Source organism: Molossus molossus, unplaced genomic scaffold, assembly GCF_014108415.1.
Source record: "Molossus molossus isolate mMolMol1 unplaced genomic scaffold, mMolMol1.p scaffold_m16_p_3, whole genome shotgun sequence".
Classification (NCBI taxonomy): domain Eukaryota; kingdom Metazoa; phylum Chordata; class Mammalia; order Chiroptera; family Molossidae; genus Molossus; species Molossus molossus.
In genome coordinates, this window is record NW_023425366.1 from 105,133,346 (window position 1) to 105,155,073 (window position 21,728).

At 51.1% G+C, this 21,728-nt stretch overlaps 1 protein-coding gene across 2 annotated transcripts; it reads left to right on the top strand.

The window, feature by feature from the left end:
* The first annotated feature begins 362 nt into the window (after positions 1-362).
* Positions 363-15,596, top strand: LOC118642784 (beta-glucuronidase-like). 2 transcript variants are annotated; one of them, XM_036280724.1, is made up of 12 exons: positions 363-569; positions 2,055-2,240; positions 2,541-2,722; positions 2,860-3,002; positions 3,455-3,642; positions 4,017-4,169; positions 4,400-4,578; positions 4,657-4,803; positions 7,501-7,585; positions 9,297-9,473; positions 12,710-12,845; positions 14,717-15,596. In XM_036280724.1, the coding sequence occupies exons 1-12, from the start codon at positions 363-365 to the stop codon at positions 14,884-14,886; spliced, it is 1,953 nt and encodes a 650-aa protein (XP_036136617.1). In that variant the 3' UTR covers positions 14,887-15,596. The 2 variants fall into 2 exon arrangements, with proteins under 2 accessions (XP_036136617.1, XP_036136618.1); XM_036280725.1 differs by lacking the exons at positions 363-569; positions 2,541-2,722; positions 2,860-3,002 and having other exon boundaries at positions 2,174-2,240.
* Positions 15,597-21,728: the final 6,132 nt, after the last annotated feature.

Sequence of the window (21,728 nt, forward strand, 5' to 3'; positions counted from 1 at the left end):
GGGCGCAGAGTCGGACACCTCCGCCCTTCGGGGTCCCTTCCACGACAGGCCTAGCCCCTGAGTGCCCGCTGCCTTATCCCGCCGCCGCCCCTGGCAAACCGGGCGAGCCCTCCGCAGAGGCCCACCTCGCGCGCCTCCTGCGGGCTCCGCACAGCCTGAAGCCAAAACCCGTGGGAGTCTTCGGCCGCAAGCTTCTCCCCGCCCCGCCCCGTCCTGGGCACACCCGGCCTCGCCACGCCCCACCACGCCCCGCCAAGGCAAGCCCGGCCACGCCCCGGCCACGCCCCCGCCCCGCCCCGACCAGTGACTACAACCCCGGCGGCTCCAGCTCTGGAGCAGCGGCTGGCGGGCGCGCGGAAACCATGGCCGGGCGGCCGGCGGGGTTCGGGGCGGTGCTCGCGCTGCTCGGGGGCTGCGCGCTGGCGCTGCGCGGCGGCATGCTGTACCCTCGGGAGAGCGCGTCGCGGGAGCGCAGGGAGCTCGACGGCCTCTGGAAATTCCGCGCCGACTTCTCCGAAAATCGGCGCCGGGGCTTCGAGCAGCAGTGGTACCGGACGCCGCTGCGGGAGGTGCGGGAGCCTGGGGCAGGGGGACGGGCCGGGCGGGGCCGTTCCTGGAAGCCGGCTGGGGGCCTGGGAGCCCTGCCGGCGGAGGAGCGGGCCCGGATGTTCCAGGTGACCCGCTTGGAGGCGTGCGGTGGGGGCGGGAGGTGTCGGCCGACGCAGGAGGGTGAGGCGGAAGGCGGATCCCGAACCAAACGTCTGGGGGGCGGGCGCCCACCCTCCCTGGGCCGGGGAAGGGCCCGTGGTCGAGCCCAGTCCAGTGGGGTAGGACGAGCCCGAGCAGGGTCCGTGGCACGGAGCTGGGCAGAGGGCCGACTTTGGACATCATGGGACCCGCTCTGCCCTGGCACCAAGACTCTGGATTCCAGGTTCAGGTAGAGATGGGGGCTTGGCACCCAGCCAGCCAAGCTCGCCACTCCAAGTTTTCCCGCTGACGTGGGGGGGGAGGGCAGGGAAGTGGGACTGGGCAGGCCTGTAAGCCCATGCACTGCTCCCTGTCCCATATTCTCTTATTTTGGTGGTTGCTGCCCAGCATTCAGCAGGGGAAGAAAAAAGGAAGTGTAGGTCATGTGCACCCCTCACAGTTTCCCCTGCAAAGCAGCCCTGCATGGCCAGCCTTCCTCCTGGGGCGGCCAGTTGATCATCTTATTCTTAGTCGGGGTCTAGTCTCTGCCGACCCTTCTCATTTCATTCATTCATGTTGTGGTCCTAGGCTCACCTCTTTCCGTGGAGACCCTGGTGCTGGTTGCCTTGAGAAAGAACTTCTGGCCCCACCACTTCTTGGACATAAACCATCCTAGCAGTCAGTCCCTCGTCAGCAAGTTATCCATCCATTCAGCCAATATATATTGGGTTCCTACTATGTGCCAGGGCTTGTGTCCCACCCTGGGGATACTGCTGTGAAGAGCAGAGAACATTCCCCCCTCTGAGGTCACATGTCCCACATACAAGATGTCTTTAGAAAGCCAGGCTGCTTCCAGGCTCCCTGAGCTGTCTGCCTCACTCCTGCCTTGCTCTTTACCTGAGGTGTTCACGGGATTCCCTTAGGGTTCAGGTTCACCCAATCCTGCCAGGTTGTCTTGAGGCAATATCCCATGGGCACTGACCCCAGAAGGCCTTCCCTGACGCCTGACATAGTCCCCTGCCCCGTCCACACTCTTCATAGAGCTAATCTTCTGACAGCAGAGGCCTGGTCACCATTTCATTCCTAGTCCCTAGAACAGCATTGTAGGTGTTCACTGTCCATTGAATGAGTGCGTGACTAGTGTTTAGTTCATGGAGTTGTGAGAATTAAACGAGCTCCAGAAAAGACATTGGTTAGTTGCTGGCAAAGAATAATGATGGTGTGGTGGCCTAGGATTCCAGGGTCTGGCGAAGCCTTCCTGCAAGCAGAGTTGCTGGGGGACCTGGCCTCTGGGGAAGGGGAGTGCCTGGACCCTGGTCTGAGGTTCTGAGGTGATCCGGACCTGATCCTGGCCCTTCTCTCCCCAGTCGGGTCCCACCCTGGACATGCCTGTTCCCTCCAGCTTCAATGACGTGGGCCAGGATGAGCAGCTGCGTAGCTTTGTCGGCTGGGTGTGGTATGAACGGGAGGTGACCCTGCCCCAGCGATGGACCCAGGACCCAGGCACGAGAGTGGTGCTGAGGATTGGCAGCGCCCACTACTATGCCATTGTGGTCAGTGCAGTGAGCAGCAGGCAGGGCGAGTGGGCAGGCTCAGCTGCTGAGCACGCATGGGGCTTTCTTGGGGTGCCTAGCTCTCAGCTGTTGCCTGACAGCCTGGCCCCTGGGGCGGGTGGGGGGAAACGCTTTGCCCCACACTGGGGAGGGTTGCCTAATCTTCATTCCTCCCATCAGGCTGGGGAGGCAGGTGGAAGCTGGCAGGGCACGTCTATGTGAGGGAGTACCTGAGATGGCAGTGCCCCTTCCTCATGGTCTGGCTTGCTGTCCCCTCCCCATATTTTCCTGTGTCTGCAGTGGGTGAATGGGGTCCATGTGACAGAGCATGAGGGAGGCCATCTTCCGTTCGAGGTTGACATCAGCAAGCTGGTTCAGACTGGGCCCCTGTCCACCTGCCGCATTACCATCGCCATCAACAACACCCTCACCCCCCACACCCTGCCGCCAGGGACCATCCTCTACAAGACGGATACCTCCAAGTGAGCAGCACCCTGCTCTCCATTTCAGTCCCCGCGCTGCCCAGTGGTCTTCCCACAAGGGGCAAAGTATCCTTATCAGAGGGGAGGTTGAAGGCCTCAGGGCAAGACCCCAGTTGGCCATTGTCATCCCACTGTAGGTACCCCCGGGGTTACTTTGTCCAGAACACAAATTTTGACTTCTTCAACTACGCCGGACTGCACCGGCCCGTGCTCCTCTACACCACGCCCACCACCTACATTGACGACATCACTGTCATCACCGACGTGGACCAAAACACCGGTGAGGGCTTCCAGCAGGGTGTGCCTGCAGCCAGGCCCAAAGTGGCTTTGTTCCCTGTTTTGAAAGATGCCCCAGGAGAAAGGCTCTTCCAGCATTTCTTAACCCTCAGAGGTTCCCATTTACCTAAGAAGCTAAAATCCAGCCCGTGTAAGCTGGCACGGGCTTCTGAAATACCCATCTTGTCTGACCTCGTTTTCGAAGGAAGTAAGGCACAGTAAGCAGTGGGGCTTCCTGAGATCACATCACTCCGAGAACATGGAGACCTGGTGTCCGTCTCCCCCTGTGCTGCCCGCACTCAATGTCTCCCCCTGCAGATCAAGCTCAAGAAATAATTGTTGGCTGGGGTGTCGGGTCCTAAGTAGACTCCTCAGAATGGTGGCTTCAGGGTCCTCTCATCTGTACAACCCAGGTCACGTCCTTCTCTCTTCTCTGATCTCTCTTGTCTGCCACAGGGCTGGTTTCTTACCAGATTGACGTCCAAGGCAGTGAAGACTTCCAGCTGGAAGTGTGCCTTCTGGATGAGGAAGGCCAAGTCGTGGCCAGGGATGTTGGGAGCCAGGGCCTGTTGAAGGTGCCCGATGCCCACCTCTGGTGGCCATACCTGATGCATGAGCGCCCTGCCTACCTGTACTCATTGGAGGTAATGGTGGTTAAGACTGGGGCTATGAGAGGCCTTTGCTCCCACCCAGCAGCCCTACCTGGCTTTAGCAGGGGTGTAGGACAGGTGGGTAGGCAGGCACGGGTGCTCTGAGCTTCCTAGTCGATTGAATTGACATATTCCCAGCCTGAGGTTTTGTCAACCCTTCTTGGGGCAGCCCAGATTTGAAGAGCAGGCCCTGGGTCAAGGTGAGCAAAGGTTCCTCCTTGCTAGTGGCAGACGCCTGTGATTTCTTGATGTCTCTGCTTGCGTCCCAGAGGTGGGCTGCTGTGGGGTCCCAGGGGCCTTCCTGCTGAGGGGCGTGCTGTGGGGCTCAGGCCATCAGGGAGCCTCGCACCACTGCTGGACTCTCATAGGCGAGGCTGACTGCGCAGACGGCGGCTGGATCCGTGTCTGACGTCTACACTCTCCCCGTGGGCATTCGCACTGTGGCTGTCACAGAGAGCCAGTTCCTCATTAACGGGAGTCCTTTCTATTTCCATGGGGTCAACAAACATGAGGATGCAGACGTGAGTTGGGGCTCCTGGGTCCCTGTGGGAGTCGTTTCTCATCTTTACCTTCCCCATGCCCCCGGAGTGGTTGAGGGCAGCTCGGAGCAGTTAAGCAAAGTGCTCCAAACCTCTGCCCGATGGGACCTGTGCTTGGCTGGATAGAGGGTTGACGGGTTCAGCTCTACAAGGAAGTACATCTTGCAGACAGGGGATGTGGGGGGTTGTCACTCTATTCTGCTGTCCCCTAGGTCCGAGGGAAGGGCTTTGACTGGCCACTGCTGGTGAAGGACTTCAACTTGCTTCTCTGGCTTGGTGCCAACGCCTTCCGTACCAGCCACTACCCCTATGCAGAGGAGGTGATGCAGCTCTGTGACCAGTATGGGATTGTGGTCATCGATGAGAGCCCTGGCGTGGGCATTGTGCTGATGTGAGTGCCCACTGCCCACGCTGTCCAGCCTGCCACCTTGGCAGGTGGTGATGCACTCCCTTTCTCCCTGCCCCACAGCCAGAGCTACAACAACGAGTCTCTGCAGCACCACCTGGAGGTGATGGAGGAGCTGGTGTGCAGGGACAAGAATCACCCAGCTGTTGTGATGTGGTCTGTGGCCAATGAGCCCGCTTCCTTCCTGAAACCTGCAGGTGACTACTTCAAGTGAGTGCCCCATTCTGTCCCAGCCTGGGTCAGGGAAGAGACCCTGCCTTCGGCCCGGCTTAGTTTGGCTGGCAGCCATGGGAGCGCTGAGGACTCCCTGAGGGGGGTGGGCTGTGTGCCAGCAGCATCCAGCTCCAAGCCCAGACTTCAGTGCGTCCAGACCCGGTCAGATGAAGGGACCAGATCCATACCCACCTAAGTTGTCATTTCAGCCCCGTGAGACTTGGTGTATGCTTTTCACACCTGAAATGAAATCCAGAGGTAACCTAACCTACTTACACACAGAACTTCAAATTACAAAAAAAAATAGCAGCATGGCCTACCTATGGCATAAAGAGAGTCGTTTATAAAAGAATACATGAATGCACGGGCCTGACTCCCCAAGAATGCAGTGAGGGGGTCAGGTGCTCACCTGACGTGGGGTCCCCTGCAAGCAGAGCTCCAAATGCTGGCAGCAGTGGCCACGCTGGTGCTGACACCACAGCCGTCCCCCAGGGCCGCGTGATTCCAAAATGGAACCACCCCAGGTCTAGTTCCAAACAAAGCTAAGTGTAATCTCATCACTTGTTTTTTTCAATCCTCTAGGATATTTTTCCACATACTTTTTAAAAGAGCGAGTGAGAGGGAGGAAGGAAGGTTGGGAGAGAGAGGGAAACATGGATGATGTGAAAGAGACACATTGATTGGTTGCCTCCTGCATGCACCCAACTGAGGCCAGGGATTGAACCTGCAACCCAGGTACATGCCCTTGACAGGGCATTGAACCCGCAACCTTAACAGTACGGGGACTGATGCTCTAACTGTTGAACCACACCAGCCAGGGTTTCCCGCACTTTTAATGGTATTTCCATTCCCACAAAATTTAGTGTGTGTGAAAACTTAAAAAAAACCCACTTGATGATACTTTGGGTTCAGCTGTAAACTGGAATCAGTTTAGGCTTCATAAAACCAGCTTCTCTGCCCACATAAGTATAAACAGGTTTTTCAATGACCTGCATATTCTAACTATTGTACAGTTACCTGTTGGACAGGACCAGGCCATCTAGAGTTCATGGTTCTGGGAGCTCCTCTCCTTGACCTCCACCCTCCTTCCAGCGCTGCAATGGAAAGAAACACCACTTGGGGGCAGTGTTTCCTCAGTGGGAGGTCTGGCCTCCCAGGGTGTTCCTTGGTTCCATGTTTCTTTCAGTCCTGCCAGTAGTAAGTTGGCCTGCAGAGGAGGGTTATTTCACTTGCTACAAGAGGCCATCAGAAGTTCCCTGAGGCACACTGCGCTCTAGTCACGGAGTGCTGTGAGCTGGGCCACATCAGTGGAGGTTCTGAGGAGGGACCCACCTGGGCAAAGGGACCCACAGCTCTGAACTCAGCCCGAGTGCACGGGACGCAGGGGTGTGTCGAGCCAGGGCTGGTGGACAGAACTTTTGTTGTGTGGATGAAGGAGTGTATGTGGTCTCCCGGGAACGGGTGCCTGAGGCTCCAGGTGGGCTTTTCTGGGAGGTAGGAAGAGGGAGACCGTGACTGTGGGGAGTAGCAGGATGTGGGTAGAGCTGCCTGGGCTGGAGGAGCTCAGCTAGACTTTGAAGCTTCCCAGGTGACAAATAGGCTGTTTCAGGGGGTGGGTTTGAGACTTGAGGGTGAGGGGTACTGTTTTGGCCTGTGGAAACCACAGCCTTCGAATGAACAGAGCAGTTATGGGGAGAAGGGTGTAAAGGGAAGAAAACTAGCTGTGAGGAAGGAGTAGCGGAAAATAGGCTTAAACAGTGATTGTGGGCAACCTGCTCGGGGAGACCTGACAGGTGCCTCTGTCAGAAGCGCCCTCCCTCTGCGGTTAATGCGATTCAGCGTCAATGTCATTTCTTCAGATAGGCTGACTCTGACCCTCCGCCCTCAGTTATGTGCCCTGTTATTGTCTCCTAGAACCCTCCTCCTGCTACCACGTGTAGTTGCGATTTCTACCATTTGCAAGTGTCCCTGCTCCCACTGCTCCACGAGGCTCTGGCATAGCTGTTGAAGTCTCTAGTGAGTCCCCACTACAGCACACAGCCCACAGCACAGAGCACACAGCTCACAGCACACAGCACAGAGCATAGAGCACACAGCTCACAGCACACAGCTCACAGCACACAGCACACAGCTCACAGCACACAGCACACAGCACAGAGCACACAGCTCACAGCACACAGCCCACAGCACACAGCTCATAGCACACAGCACAGAGCACACAGCACACAGCTCACAGCACACAGCACAGAGCACACAGCCCACAGCACACAGCACACAGCTCACAGCCCACAGCCCATAGCACACAGCCTATAGCACACAGCTCACAGCTCACAGCACACAGCACACGCCCGCCCCCTAACACCACTCCCTCGTGTGTTACATTAGCATCCATCCTGATCCACGCCCCATCTATTCCTGCTGTCAAGAGCTTTCCCAGAGATTCAGAACCACGTTTTAGGCAGAGCCCAGCCCAAGGACCCTCAGCTTTCCCTGTGAGGAGGCCTCTGGGGAAGGGGAGTAGGATTTGTGGAGGGAGAAGGAATGATGTCCGGGAATACGATCTCAGACTAGAGGACCATGTTTGCTTACCTAAAATACACTCAGAGGTAGGAGAGCAGGGGTTTCCTTTGGGGAAGATGGGAGAGAGTGGATGAGAGGTGGCTGGCAGCCCTGTCTTCTGCCCTCCATGGACAGGACGCTGATTGCTCACACGAAAGCCTTGGACCCAACCCGGCCCGTGACCTATGTGACCGCCTCCAACTATGAACTGGACCTGGGGGTGAGTCTGAGGGGGTCCCCACACCCCTCTCATCTCCTCTGCCCTGTCCTCTAGTCCTGCCTTGATGCTCCAATGAACACTGTGTGTGGCAGGAGCCTCCTGACGTGAGGACTGGGCTGTTCAGGGAACCCCTTGTGCAGCAGGAGCCTCTGCAGCAGGAGGGGGGCTGCTGGGCCGGGGGGAGCAGAAGAACCCTGAGCGGCCGTCCAGCATTTTCACAGCCGGGCTTTAGGTCCAAGATAACCACCTGCGTGTTCACAGGCAATGTGGCTCCCCAAGTCCCAGGGGCTGGCACAGGAGATTTCACTTGTTCTCAGTCAGATTCCAGGCTCCTCGGTTTGATTTTATGCACCTCAGTTTATTGTGCTCATAAAACGGTAAAGGTGGAAGGGAGCCTAAAGCTGTCGTCGTCATTGTCTCTCAAACCGGGCTGATCGTCAGAGCCACGAAGGTGCCTGGATGTAGAGATTCTGATTCAGTCAGTCCAGGCTGGGAATCGGAGTTTGCAAAGAGCTCTTCAGCGCTCCAGTCAGCAGCCAGCTTTGGGAGCCACTGACTCGATCCGGATCGAGAAGCGAAGGGACAGGCTCCCACAGCTGGCTGGGCAACGGCCTCGCTCAGGTGCCCGGGTGCGGCAGCCCCACAGAGACAATGTAGTCAGTTGCACTGAAGCTGGAAACCGTGGACACAAAGAAAATGCTCCTTCTCTGGAGAGCTGAGGTGGGAGGTGCTGTGGACAGAAAGCATCGGGGAAAGAATGACAAAACACTGCGTCCCGTGATACATCGTGAACTGCCATGTTCACATGGATGAGAAGGTGCAGCCCTGGTGCTCCCCTGCCGTCTGTCGAGTCCCCGCCTCCAGAGAAGCACACAGACTGGTGGACACCGGCGTGGCCCAGGGACGCGTGGTGTTCTCAGAGCCCACGTGACATCTGCCCCAACGTTCGTGTGGACAGGGAAGCCTGTGCCTGGCCTCAGAAGGCTGCCAGACCTACCCCAGGGGATGTGCGATCCGTGTCCTCGTGTCCACCCAAAGGTCCCTCCCCGGCTTCCTCCTCTCTGCGCTTTTCCACCACCGCAGTTTGGAAGGAGGCCACGGTCCCTTGGGAAACAGGCCACGTCAGTCCTGCAGGTTCTGGAGGGAGCGTGTGTCCAGGAGACACTGGACACTGGAGACTGGCCGTCTAGTCTTTGCAGCAGACTCCCGAGCTCGTCGTTGTTTAGACGCGAGGCAGTCCCCCGCCATGTAGGCCACCCTGCTGGGAGGGACACTCCACCCCTGGAGGGCCAGCACCCTAGCTCCGAGCCACACGGGGAATCAAGGTTCCTTGTGGGAAGGAAAACTGCATCTGTCCCTCACTGGGAGCATTTCTCCAGGCCAGGTGAGGGAGGACCAGTACCAAGAGCCTTAGCTGGAGAGGAGCACATGGGGGGGGATGGGCCCTGGGCTCCCGAGGCCAGCTCACTGGGCGCCTGCCTTGCCTCGGCCCTCGCCGGAGCCCCGGCCAGGTCAGGAGCGCCAGCCCGGAGTGTGCACTGCTCCGTTCAGGTCACTTCTGGACTGTTTCCTACACATGTGAGCATCTAAATCATTTTCTGGCCCCTTTCACCGGCTCCTCCAGAAGAGCCCCGAGTGCGAGAGTCCTAACACTATCCTGCAGCCTTCTGGTCCGTGAACAAGCTCTGAACAAGCTCTAATGTCGCCCCAGGCGCCATATGTGGACGTCATCTGTGTGAACAGCTACTACTCCTGGTATCATGACCCCGGGCACCTGGAGGTGATTCAGCTGCAGGTGGCCACCGAGCTTGAGAACTGGCACAGGACCTACCAGAAGCCAGTTATTCAGAGCGAGTACGGAGCAGACACCATTGCAGGGTTTCACCACGTAAGTAGGGTGGACTCTTCTGTTTCTGTTTCTACCATCTTGGGCAGTGATGTCAGTCATGACCTCCTTAGAAACGTGCCTCTTTCCCTGCCCCCTCCCCCCGCCCTGATGATCTCCCCCAAGTCCTTCACTCGCCCAGCCTGCCCCTCCGCATTGCTGGCTGCCCACCAGCCAGGCGTCCCCTCACTTGCTTGGTCCTCAGAGGCAGCCTGTTTAAAGCTTATGGTCCCTTCTGCCTGGAACATTCTCGTTAGCTCCACAGTCGCAGCCAGCGCATTCGTATTCCGTGTTCAAGTCTCAGCGTAGATGTTCCCTCTTCGATGAGGTTCACCCCCTCTGCCCAGCCGGAGGACACTTCCCTCTGCTTGGGCTCCGGCTTGCTGTTTCGCACGGTGCACTAGCAGTATTTCTTTAGCCCTCTCCTTTGCCAGACATGGGCTCCAGCGGGGGGACTGAGTCCTATTTACTGTTGCTTCCCAAGCACTCAGCAGTGGTCAGCACACAGTGAGCGCTAAATAATAAGGGGATGGATGGAATTTTGGAGCAAGTTTTTTTAATTTTTTTTTTTTTATTCTCACCCGAGGATATTTTTCCATTTTTTGTACAGATAGAGTGGGAGGGAGAGAGAGGAAGAGAGAGAGAGAAACATCGACGTGAAGGGACACATCGAGTGGCTGCCACCCGCACGACCAACCAGGGCCGGGGACAAACTACAACCGAAGTACGTGCCCTTAGCGGGAACCGAACCCGGGTCTCTCCAGACCATAGGCCGACGCTCTAACCGCTGAGCCAAACTGGCCAGGGCTGGAGCAAGTTTTAATCACGTTTTCTCATTGCTTTGTCCATTTCCTCATCCGAGATATAATGTGTGGGAACGTTTTTCATGTGGATCCTTGACAATAGTCAACCCTTCACCTCCACCCCAGCCACCTCACACTCGCCTGTCACAGCCGCTGGGATCCTTTGTTGACACACATTGCTTAACATGCTGATTTTGGCATGTGGATCAGCTTCCCACATGAGCTGTATTGTTGTGTTCACACCTTTACACTCATCTTCCTTACACAGAAAGCCACTTCTAAACACCGGTCAAGGAGGGAACTAGTTTGTGAAGGCAGCGTCTATGCACATTGTTCTCCCTCTTTGAAAAGGTGCCAACTTGCACGGCCAGTGTGGCTCAGTGGATTGGGCATCGTCCCATGGACTGAGAGGTCCCGGTTCGATTCTCGATCAGGGCACATGCCCGAGTTTTGAGCTCGATTCCCAGTAGGCAGTGTGCAGGAGGCAGCTGATTGTTGTTTCTCACATCGATGTTTCTATCTCTCCCTTCCTCTCTCTCTAAAAAATCCCTAAAAACACATTTTTTAAAAAAAGAAAAGTTGCCAACTGAATTTTTTTTTTTTTAAATCCTCACCCGAGGATATTTTTTCAGTTATCTTCAGAGAGAGTGGGAGGGAGGGAGGGAGGAAGGGAGGGAGGGAGGGAGGGAGGGAAAAAAACATCAACATGAGAGGGACACATCGATTGGTTGCCTCCTGCACAACCCTGACCAGGGCCAGTGACAAACCACAACCAAGGTACATGCTCTTGACCAGAATCAAACCCATGACTGTTTGGTCTGCAGGTGGCGTTCTAACCACTGAGTGAAAACAGCCAGGGTGGTGCCAACTGAATTTTTAAGAAATTCTTAAAAGAGTCTAGGTTAGCGCTGTCTGGTAGAACCTTTGGCAGTGATGGAAATGTTCTGTCTCTGCACTGTCCAGAAGGGTAGCCACACATGGCCTTCAAGGACTTGATATATGACTAGTTTGGCTGAGTTGATTAGGTTTGATTTCACATAGCCACATGCAACTAGTATTAGACGGTACAGGGTCGTTTCCATGAAAGCAAAGTAAGAAAATCTACACCTTGCCCTGCCCTCAAATTCAGCCTTGGAACTGGAACACAACATGTTTCAATTATACAGTTATATTTTTAGTGCATCTTGCGTAGCATTTTAATCCTTCTCATTGGAAAACAACGGCCAAGTCTAAACAGGGCTTTGTAGTCGCACAATTGTCTAGACTCCTGCATCCTTCAGCATCTAAGACCTGAATCCCCTATAATCCCATGAGATGAAAACTCGGACTTCAGAACATCTACAAGCCCTCTGTGTGTCAGCACAGGGCATAGGCGCCCTTCCCCAGTGCGGGACGAGTCCGGAGGCGCTGCCCCTGCCTTTGTCATGCCCGGGCTCCCCCTCGCTGGCAGGCCTGAGCTTCAGGACTTCACAGGGCAGCTTTCTGTGGCCCCGTGTCCAGTAGCTCCTTCAGCTGAACAGTACCCCGCTGCTGCTTCGCTCTCTCCCTCCTCACCTTCATCACACATACAGGGCGTGTCTTGCTGGATTGGAAAGCCAGTGAGGGCGGGGCCACTTATCTCCAGATAGAGTGGAGAGAGGGAGACAGCAAGGAAGGGAGAGAAAACATCCACGTGAGAGAGATACATCGAGTGGTTGCCACCCACACAACACCAACTGGGGCCGGGGACAAACTGCAACTGAGGTACATGCCCTAAGCGGAAACTGAACCTGGGCCTCTTCAGTTTGTGGGTCGACACTCCAACCCCTGAGCCAAACTGGCCAGGGCAGGGTCTTGAGATTTAAATGAATTATTCAAAGGAATTTTTACTTCCAGTGTAGTTCAGCTGGTGAATAGAGATTAAAAGTAAGACAAAGCAAGTAGCAAATTATGTTTATAAACAAAGTGATTATTTAGTTAAGGATTTTTTTTTTTAATCTTTTTTTTTTACTCTGGGCTTTGTAATACCCTTGCTGGTGCTGCCTCTACACCAGCAAGTCCTGCAGTCACAGCAGCCCACCCTGAGGACAGATATTTTGGTCATCATCACATGGATCTTTATTTTTTTATTTTTTTATTTTTTAATCCTCACTCGAGGACATTTTTGCATTTATCTTCAGATAGAGTGGGAGGGAGAGAGGGGAAAGACAGAGAGAGAAACATCGATGTGAGAGAGACACCTCAACTGGTTGCCACCCACACAACCCCAACCAGGGCTGGGGCCAAACTGCAACTGAGGCACATGCCCTTAGCAGGAACCGAACCCAGGACTCTCTGGTCTGTGGGCCGACGCTCTAACTGCTGAGCCAAACTGGCCAGGGCTGGATCTTTATTTTTATCTGATATTTACAATTCTGCCAGTTCTGACTCTTACATTCTCTTTGCCTTTAATTTCAGGATCCACCACTGATGTACACTGAGGAGTACCAGAAAAGTCTGCTAGAGCAGTATCATTTGGCTCTGGATCAAAAACGCAAAGACTATGTGGTTGGAGAGCTCATCTGGAATTTTGCTGATTTTATGACTAACCAGAGTAAGTGGAAGTTTGGTTTATGGAATGTCCCCCTACTGGGGGTCGGGCTACAACCTGGGCCTGTGCATCGAACTGGCGACCTCTTGGTGCTTGTGTCAACGCTCAACCACTGAGCCACATGGCTGGGCCTGGGACGTCCCGTTCTGATCTCTTCAGGTGGGCCTTTTGGTTCAGGACGTTTGGCTGTAAGAACACTGGGAACAAGAGGAAAGCTGATGTAATCACTGTAGGCCCCGCAGGGCAGGTCCTAGGAAAAGAGAGGTGCGTTTAGCAGGCAGTGGTCACTTGCCTGCTCTCCCGATCATTTTATCGCAAAAAAGCAAATGGAAGTCTCTGCTAGGTTGGGACAAAATGGCTAACTTGCCTTGTCTGTTTTATAGCAGTATGGGGGAAAAGTGGGCCTTGTGGGGTACACTCATTATTCCGGAGCAGGGTACAGAGCCTGAGAAGTGTACGGTATTCCAGTCCTGTTTGTATTATTCACTTGTACAAGGCAGGATCACTGAATACAGGGAAGGGTCAAAGCATTTCATTGTGGGAATGTTTAAACATCTTCCAGGAGAATACCATCTGGACTCCTTTCTCAAGTGGGGATGGGTGGGGGCTACTCCAGATCACTGGTTTCTTGGTATACTATAAACTTACAGTGACAATTTGGGGGATGGAGAAGGATTTGATTGTAGTAGTAGTAGGAATTACAATACTTATGGGAAAGACAGATCTTTGGAAAGATTAATTAAAAATGAGAATGGAAAGGTAAACAGAAGAAAGAATAAGTACGTGAGCCTCTACTCTGCTTAGCAAATGAGATTAATAGCTTCTGGAAATACCTTGAATGACATTTCCTGAATAGGTGCACTGGCTTTGTGTAGTGAGAAGTTAGCTCTGTGACCTTGGACAAGTGACCTAACTGTGGCAAACCTGTAAAGTGGGGATAGTGCCAGCACCTTGCAGGTTGATGTAGGGATTCCCCCCAACGACACGCTTGGCACGGTGGCTGGTATTTACTTACCGTGGAGGACGTTACTGTTGTCTTGAAATAGGTGGGAAAGCCCTGCTTTGGGGTTCATGGAAGCGGTGGTTTCACGGGGGTGGAGAGGTGTGTTGAGAGTGCAGCCCGCAGGCTGTTGCCAGCTTTGCTCCTTCCCAGCGTCAGCGCTGGCAGACGAGCACCAAGTGGGAACCCAGCTGGAGGCCACCCGGGAGGACTTTGACCTCTACTGGTGGATCCCACTAGGCACCTCCGGGTGGTCAGGACTCTGGCTCCCTCTCGAAGAGTCATCTTCCCAAGGGTAACTTTGTGTCTCAGCCCCTTCCAGTTACCAGGCAGCTGGGTACCCTAATGTTTTAGACTTTATTTATTTATTTATTTTTATCCTCACCCGAGGACATTTCTCCATTTTTTGTTCAGATAGAGCGGGAGCGAGAGAGAGGAAGAGAGAGAGAGAGAGAAATATCGATGTAAAGGGACACATCGAGTGGCTGCCACCCGCACGACCAACCAGGGCCGGGGACAAACTGCAACCGAGGTACGTGCCCTTAGCGGGAATCGAACCCGGGTCTCTCTGGACCGCAGGCCGACGCTCCAACCGCTGAGCCAAACCGGCCAGGGCTGGGTACCCTAATGTTTTAGACTTTATTTTGCAAGTAAAACATAAACAATTTTGGGTAGTTTTCCCTACCAGGTGAAAAATTAACACCAGGGAGCGAGGTGTTTTGGGGAGCAATAGTAGTTAAATCGATAGCCCGTTAAGTGGCCACATCAGACCCAACAGCCCTAAACTATCAACAGGATATTTCCACTTGGCGTCCAGCTGGGCTCCAGCTCGCCCATCAGAAGTCATCTGAACCTTCTTTTGCCTTGTTTTTAGCACCGCAGAGAGTAATGGGGAATAAAAAGGGGATCTTCACTCGCCAGAGACAACCAAAACACGCCGCGTTCCTTCTGCGAGACAGGTACTGGAAACTTGCCAACGAAACCAGGTCCCAGCAGTGGGCTCTGAGGGTACAGGGCCTGGGGAAGAGCCCGTGTACTCTGTAAAGCAAGAACTGCCTCTGGACTGCCCAGCCGTCAGCGCCTCTTCCCAAGGGAGGGGCCACGGCTCCAGCCCACGGAGAACGTGCCCCCCGGACTGTGGCAGACCGGCCAGTGTCTGGTCTGCATTTTGTAGTCATTGGCTAGAGGGAACATGAAAGGTGAAAATAAAGGCTTCTGTAATATGGGAAGTAGGAGTTGGCTCTGAGGTGATCACTCCCTAAATTGAACGCTCTGTGCTGCTGAAAAGTATCTGAAATTATTTTTGTGTGTCAGGCTGTTGACACAGCCTTAACTGAGGATGGACGTGTGAGAAGCCTTTGCTTCGACACTCACAGCACGGTCCGAGTTGCTGGTTACAGACTGTGCTTCCCAGGAGTAGCCCCGCAGCCGTAGGCCTCCCTGCTCTTGTTCGAAACCAGGCCAGGCTTGGCTGAGTGATAAAATACCACGGCTGTGAACTCCACAGAGGAGCTGAAGTCCCAACAGACTTACAGGAAGTGATACGGTGCTGGATAATGAACAAGGTCCGTGTACTGGTTCCCAGTTAAGGGCTGAGGAATGTCGCGATTGGAAGGGAGCTGAGGTTACCAGAGCTTCCAGGACATTGTCATCCTCAGCCATAGTCTGTTCTTGGCAGAAGTGGAGATGGGCCTAAAAGCCCACTGACCTCATCATAACTGACTCACTGATCGTGAGGAGACCTCTTTAAACAGGCCGGGCCTGTGGACAAGTACAGTTGACCCTTGAGTGTGGGTTTGAACTGCGCGGGTCCACTTCATGTTGACCACGCAGTTCAACCCCGTGTTGCCCAAGGGTCAACCTGCTGTTGGTATTTCAAATACAGAGAGAGGACTAACTGGGGTTACATGTGGATTTTGCACAGAGCAGGGGGTTGGCGCCCCAAGCCCCACATTGCCCAAGGGTCCAATGTGCTCCTGGATCCCAGAGGAAGGGCTTTTCTTAAGGATCATTCTCCTCTTCACAGGCTCCATTAAGCAAGTAAGGTACACTATTCCCACAGTGCCGGTATTCATCTGTCACGGTTTAAAGCTGAATGATTTGGGGAAGTACTCATCATGGGTGTCCAATCAAATGGAAGACCATGAACCAATACAGTGCCTCACAGAGAGCTTGATTCACTTCCTTGTGGCTGACTTCCTGTGTGTGAACACATGCTCCTTGTAGCCCCCCCTTCCCAAGCTCCCTGACAGACACAGTCGGTTGATTTGACCTCCTTTTAGTGGCCATCTTTGGAGCACTTTTAAGAAATGAGAGTGTAGTCAGTTCAAGTAAAAAATTAGGAATTCTAGGGGTCACACTTTTTTCTTCCCCACCCAACTTAAGTTCCACGAAGGAATCAAGTTTCATGTCTAGTTTAACACCTAGGAGTCATATTATAAACTCTTTACTTGACAAATATTAAACATAACACATACATTTAAAATGTTCTACAAATTAAGGGTAAAGCCCCTTTCTTTTTTTTCTTTTTTTAGTATCTTAGAGTGGAGGAGTTTGCAGCTTTATTGGACATTGACTTGTTTCCTGTCAGCCACAGAGAGAATGACAAACAAAAGTCCCTACATTTTCTTGTGTAACTTAGGTTATCATTTCTACATATGTATACTTAAATATATGTTAATCTATAAAGCACTTTATAAAATGTTTTTATTTATTTTAGAGAGGGACAAAGAAATAGGTTTCTATGATAGGCTGCCTCCTGGACGCCCCCTACTGGGGAAGGAGCCTGCAACCCTGGCATGTTCCCATAGGAGTGAAACCAACAACCTCTTGGTGCAGGGGAGGATGCTCAACTGCGGCCAAGTGTATAAAGTATATTTCTTATTGTTATCAGGAAATCCACAAGCACCATTCTGCCTTACGTTTCCACCAGCTGGCCACACTTTTTTTACTATGCTTCGTAACCTTTCAGTTTTTAAAATTTGATCCAAGCACTGGATGTAACCAGTATCTCTGGAATATGATTTTTTTTTTTCTTCTCACCTAAGGACATTTTTTCCATATTTTGTTCAAATAGAGTGGGAGTGAGAGAGAGAGAAAGAATCATCCACGTAAAACGGACACATGAAATGGTTGCCACCACAGGACCTAACCAGGGCCGGGGACAAACTGCAACCGAGGTACGTGCCCTTAGTGGGATCTGAACCCGGGTCTCTCTGGACCACAGGCCGATCCTCTAACCGCTGAGCCAAACTGGCCAGGGCTGGAATATAAAATATTTTTTACATGAGTTATTTTCCACACTGTGATGCACACTATAAAAAAGGCCTTTTTTTGCCCTGGCCAGTTGGCTCAGCAGTTAAGAGTGTTGGCCCACAAACCAGAGAGTCCCAGGTTCAGTTCCCACTCAGGGCATGTAACTCAGTTGCAGTTTGTCCCCGGCCATGGTTGGGGTCGTGTGGGAGGCAACCAGTCGATGTGTTTCTCTCACATTAATATTTCTCTCTCTCTTCCTCCCTCTCTCCCTCCCACTCTACCTGAAGATAAATGCAGTGCATTTCTTAGATATTTTTAAAAATGTGGTAAGACAAAATTTTCAAAGTTTAGTCAATTCTGATAGTTAATAAACTAATAACTTATTTACTTTTAAAAATAGAACAGTCCATTCAACTTAACATCTAACTGCAACCTCAATGCTACTAGAGATTGGTCTTTTATTTTTAATTGTTATTGGTTTTTTTTTTTTCGAGAGAGAGGAAGGGAGAGAGAGAAACACTGATTGGCTTCCCTCTGTACACCTTTTACTGGGGATTGAGCCCACAACCCCGGCATGCGCCCTGACCCAGAACTGATCTGGGACCTCTCGGTCCATGGGATGATGCTCAATCCACTGAGCCCCAATGCCTAGGCTAGAGAGGGTTTTTTTAAAAAAAGATCCACAAGCCTCCAAACTGATAGATGAATGTCTTGGATTCGCCTCTGAAGAGCGCTGCACAGGTGGCTAACTCTTTGATCTGAGTCTTTCCCCCAAATATAAACACCCTGGTCAGAGGATTATGGTTCTGGAATTTCAGTGACCCCCGCCCCCTCATGACTTCTCAGATAGGGGCAAGAGACTAGCTACTCACATGAAACGGCTTGGTACCAAACCCCCACTAATTTACAGTGGAAGAAATACCTACCTAGGGTTACGGTGCACAGCACAGTGCCTTGTCAGTAGAAAACGGTTAACAAATGAATGCCTGGCAGCATTGTTAACCTGGTGTTCCATCCTTTTGTACCAAAGGAACAAAATAGCAAAGCTGATATTTGTTGCCCACCTATCGGGGATTTTCCTGTCCTTAACAAAAATAAGGGCAAAATAATAATGAATTAGATCCTCAGGCCTTTGTTTTCTAAAAAGTCAAAACAGATCATTACCCTTTTACATTGCCCTTCAACACTGCCATTCACTGCAAATTCTCCCATACAGTTATTTCTTTCATAGTTTAAGATTGTTTATTTTTTGCTTGGCCGGTGTGGCTCACTGGTTGAGCATCATCCCATGGACTGAGAGGTCCTGGTTCAATTGCTGGTCAGGGCACATGCCTGGGTTGCAGGCTTGATCCCCAGTAGGGAGCGTGCAGGAGGCAGGTGTGATCAATGTATCTTTCACATCAATGTTTCTATCTCTCTGAAGAATCAATAAAAGCATTTTTTTTTATCCTCACTTGACATTTTTCCATATTTTGATCAGATAGAGAGAGAGGTAGAGAGAGGAAAAGAGAGAGAGAGAAAAACATCGATGTGAAAGGGACACATCGAGTGGCTGCCACCCGCACGACCAACCAGGGCCGGGGACAAACTACAACTGAGGTACGCGCCCTTAGCGGGAACCGAACCCGGGTCTCTCTGGACCGCAGGCCGATGCTCTAACCGCTGAGCCAAACTGGCCAGGGAAATAAAAACATTTTTAAAAAAATATTGTTTAGCCCTGGCCAGTTTGGATCATCGGTTAGAGCATCAGCTTGCATTCCAGAGAGACCCGGGTTCGGTTCCCGCTAAGGGCACGTACCTCAGTTGCCGTTTGTACCTTGCCCTGGTTGGGTCGTGCAGGTAGCAACCACTCAATGTGTCCCTTTCACGTCAATGTTTCTCTCTCTCTCTCTTCCTCTCTCTCCCTCCCACTCTATCTGAACAAAAAATGAAAAATGTCCTCGGGTGAGGATAAAAACAAAACAAAACATTGTTTACTGTTTAGACTGTTTTCTAATGACACATGGGAGAACATTATTTTCATTATTAGGATGCTTTATATTACACACAGGGTATGATGTTTTGAGTTTTCCTACAGGCAGATAATTACACTTAAATTCTTGATACACTTCAGTTGTTGGATCAAAGTATTTTTATGTCCCCCAACCTAGGTGTCCCATTCATTTCTGATGCCTTATCACCATCACTTCTATCAGAGTTTTAAGGCTCCTTTGACTTTGTGGCTCATAGTCATCCTTTATTTTCTATTTTCTGAAATGAATAACCAAATGGGGTAAAAGGAAACAAGGATACATTTTGAAAAGATGGTTTTGATTTTCAGACTTTATAATTCCCACGTTGCCTTATAATGAAGGGAATGTATCCTTGCAAAGAATCTTTCAGTGATCAACACAAATTATGTATCTGTCAGGCCCATTTCTTAAGTCCTCATGTTCTAGCACAGAACACATTTGTTCTACTCAATATGGCTAAACTGTATTTCAAATTGATTCATTTTTCTTGCAGATACTACTTTTTTAGAACACTGTACCAATGGAGTGTTCAAGGTGAGCTAAAGCATTGTAAAAACAGCTGATTAATGCATTCTTTGTGTTTATAGAACTGAAAGCAAGTAACACCTTTTCATTAATTCTTGACAACCACATACATCATAAACCGACAGGAATTCCAGGAACTAGGATCTCTAAGAATTCTGCCTGTGTTGTCTATAAGTTATATATAATTTAAGAGAGAAAGAAGCAACTCAGGCCCTGACCAGTTTGGCTCAGCGGTTGGAGCATCGGCCTGCAGTCCGGAGAGACCCGGGTTCGGTTCCCGCTAAGGGCATGTACTTCGGTTGCAGTTTGTCCCTGGCCCTGATTGGTCGTGCGGGTGGCAGCCACTCGATGTGTCCCTTCATGTCGATGTTTCTCTCACTCTCTCTCTCTTCCTCTCTCTCCCTCCCACTCTATCTGTACAAAAAATGGAAAAATATCCTCGGGTGAGGATAAAAAAAAAAAAAAGAATCAACTCAGTACACCAGTAGAAATAAATTTTCAGTATGAGGTTATTTCAAGAACAGTTTATAAGAGTGGATTCATTTTAGCTTCTTTTTTGAAATGTAATACTGCAGTTTAACAATGAAGGCAGCACAACTTCCATAGGTGACTTTTACATTTATTTTATACCAAAAAAGTTATGTGCATCAAATAAACATTCTTACATATTTATATTTGTGGGGTTTTGTTTGTTTGTTTGTTTGTTTGTTTTATCCTCACCCCAAGACATTTTTCCATTTTTTGTTCAGATAGAGCGGGAGGGAGAGAGAGGAAGAGAGAGAGAAACATTGATGTGAAGGGACACATCGAGTGGCTGCCACCCGCACGACCAACCAGGGCCGGGGACAAACTGCAATGGAGGTACGTGCCCTTAGCGGGAACCGAACCTGGGTCTCTCTGTACCGCAGGCCGACCGCTGAGCCAAACCGGCCAGGGTCATTTGTGGGGGTTTTTACCAGTTAGCAAAACTGTCCTAATCTCTGATAAAGAATATTCCTATCTATATTAAAGGGGAAATCTGCCCAGTGAACTCCATTTAAATTAATGTTTACTCTGAAGTTTAAAGCACTAGTAATAAATATTTTTGATGGAACATACTATACAGGCCATATACCTCATACTTAGGCCATGCTTAATACAGTTTTAGAACAAAACATTCACCTTTTCTGGGCCAATTTGTCAAAAACATGTTTAACCAAGTGGCCTGCCCCCCCCCCCACACACACCCCTTTTATTTTAGTGCAGGGTAGTTCTCACAGATTAGGAATCATACGTGCTGCCCAACATATCTGAATAGACATGTTTGACCGGTGCTCGCATGTGGGGGGAAAACACATGAGGACGAAGGTTGCATGTTAGGTCACCAAAAAAATACAGTGAGTTTCTCATTGGCATCTGTTTAATACTGATTTTCAAGGTCAGCGGTCCCTGGTGTCGAGCAGTGGTACCGATCAATCTAAGTCATGAAGTAATTGCTGAAGGTAACTTGGTACTTTTGCTGAGGTCTTAAAAGTAAATATAAATGAAATATAAGTAAACTAAAGCCAACAAATCATTTTAAATTAATTCCACTGCAGTCTTGGTCCTCTATCCTTCCTAGTAGGTTCAAAGATCTCTTGTACCAAAAGGTCTTTGTCTCTTCAAATGAAAATAATCAATGCTTTCACCTCTTTAAAGGAATGGATTTATGGAGAGGTTATATACATCAAGTAAAAGTAATATCTGGCACACAGCTAGTTAAACCTGATTTATTTCCCCATAAGTTTACCCTCACTGACAGCAACTAGCTGCAATGAAAAACCAAATGAGTTCTCCAAACCCCTGAGATTCCCTAGAACTTATCATCTAACCACAACGTCTCATATTTCTTCAAATGAGGTGACTACCAAGTCAGCAAGAGGCTTCATTTGTTACAAATCATTTAAAAAATCAAGAAGCATGGAGTTACTGCCAAAACAGAAATTCAATTTTTCCCCTAATCTGCTCTTCAATGTTGGTGGCTAGTAATTTTGCAGGGTTTAAACATTCAGTGTAAAATAGTCATAACAATCCTCAGATTTTATAACACGGTGTTTGCTCCCCCTCCTGGGGTGA

Bases quoted from the DNA above. Each gene is read 5' to 3' on its own strand.
- LOC118642784 (XM_036280724.1), top strand. From the start codon at position 363: ATGGCCGGGCGGCCGGCGGGGTTCGGGGCGGTGCTCGCGCTGCTCGGG. The intron at 3,643-4,016 runs GTAATGGTGGTT...GGACTCTCATAG, and splicing joins CCTACCTGTACTCATTGGAG to GCGAGGCTGACTGCGCAGAC. The intron at 4,804-7,500 runs GTGAGTGCCCCA...CTCCATGGACAG, and splicing joins CCTGCAGGTGACTACTTCAA to GACGCTGATTGCTCACACGA.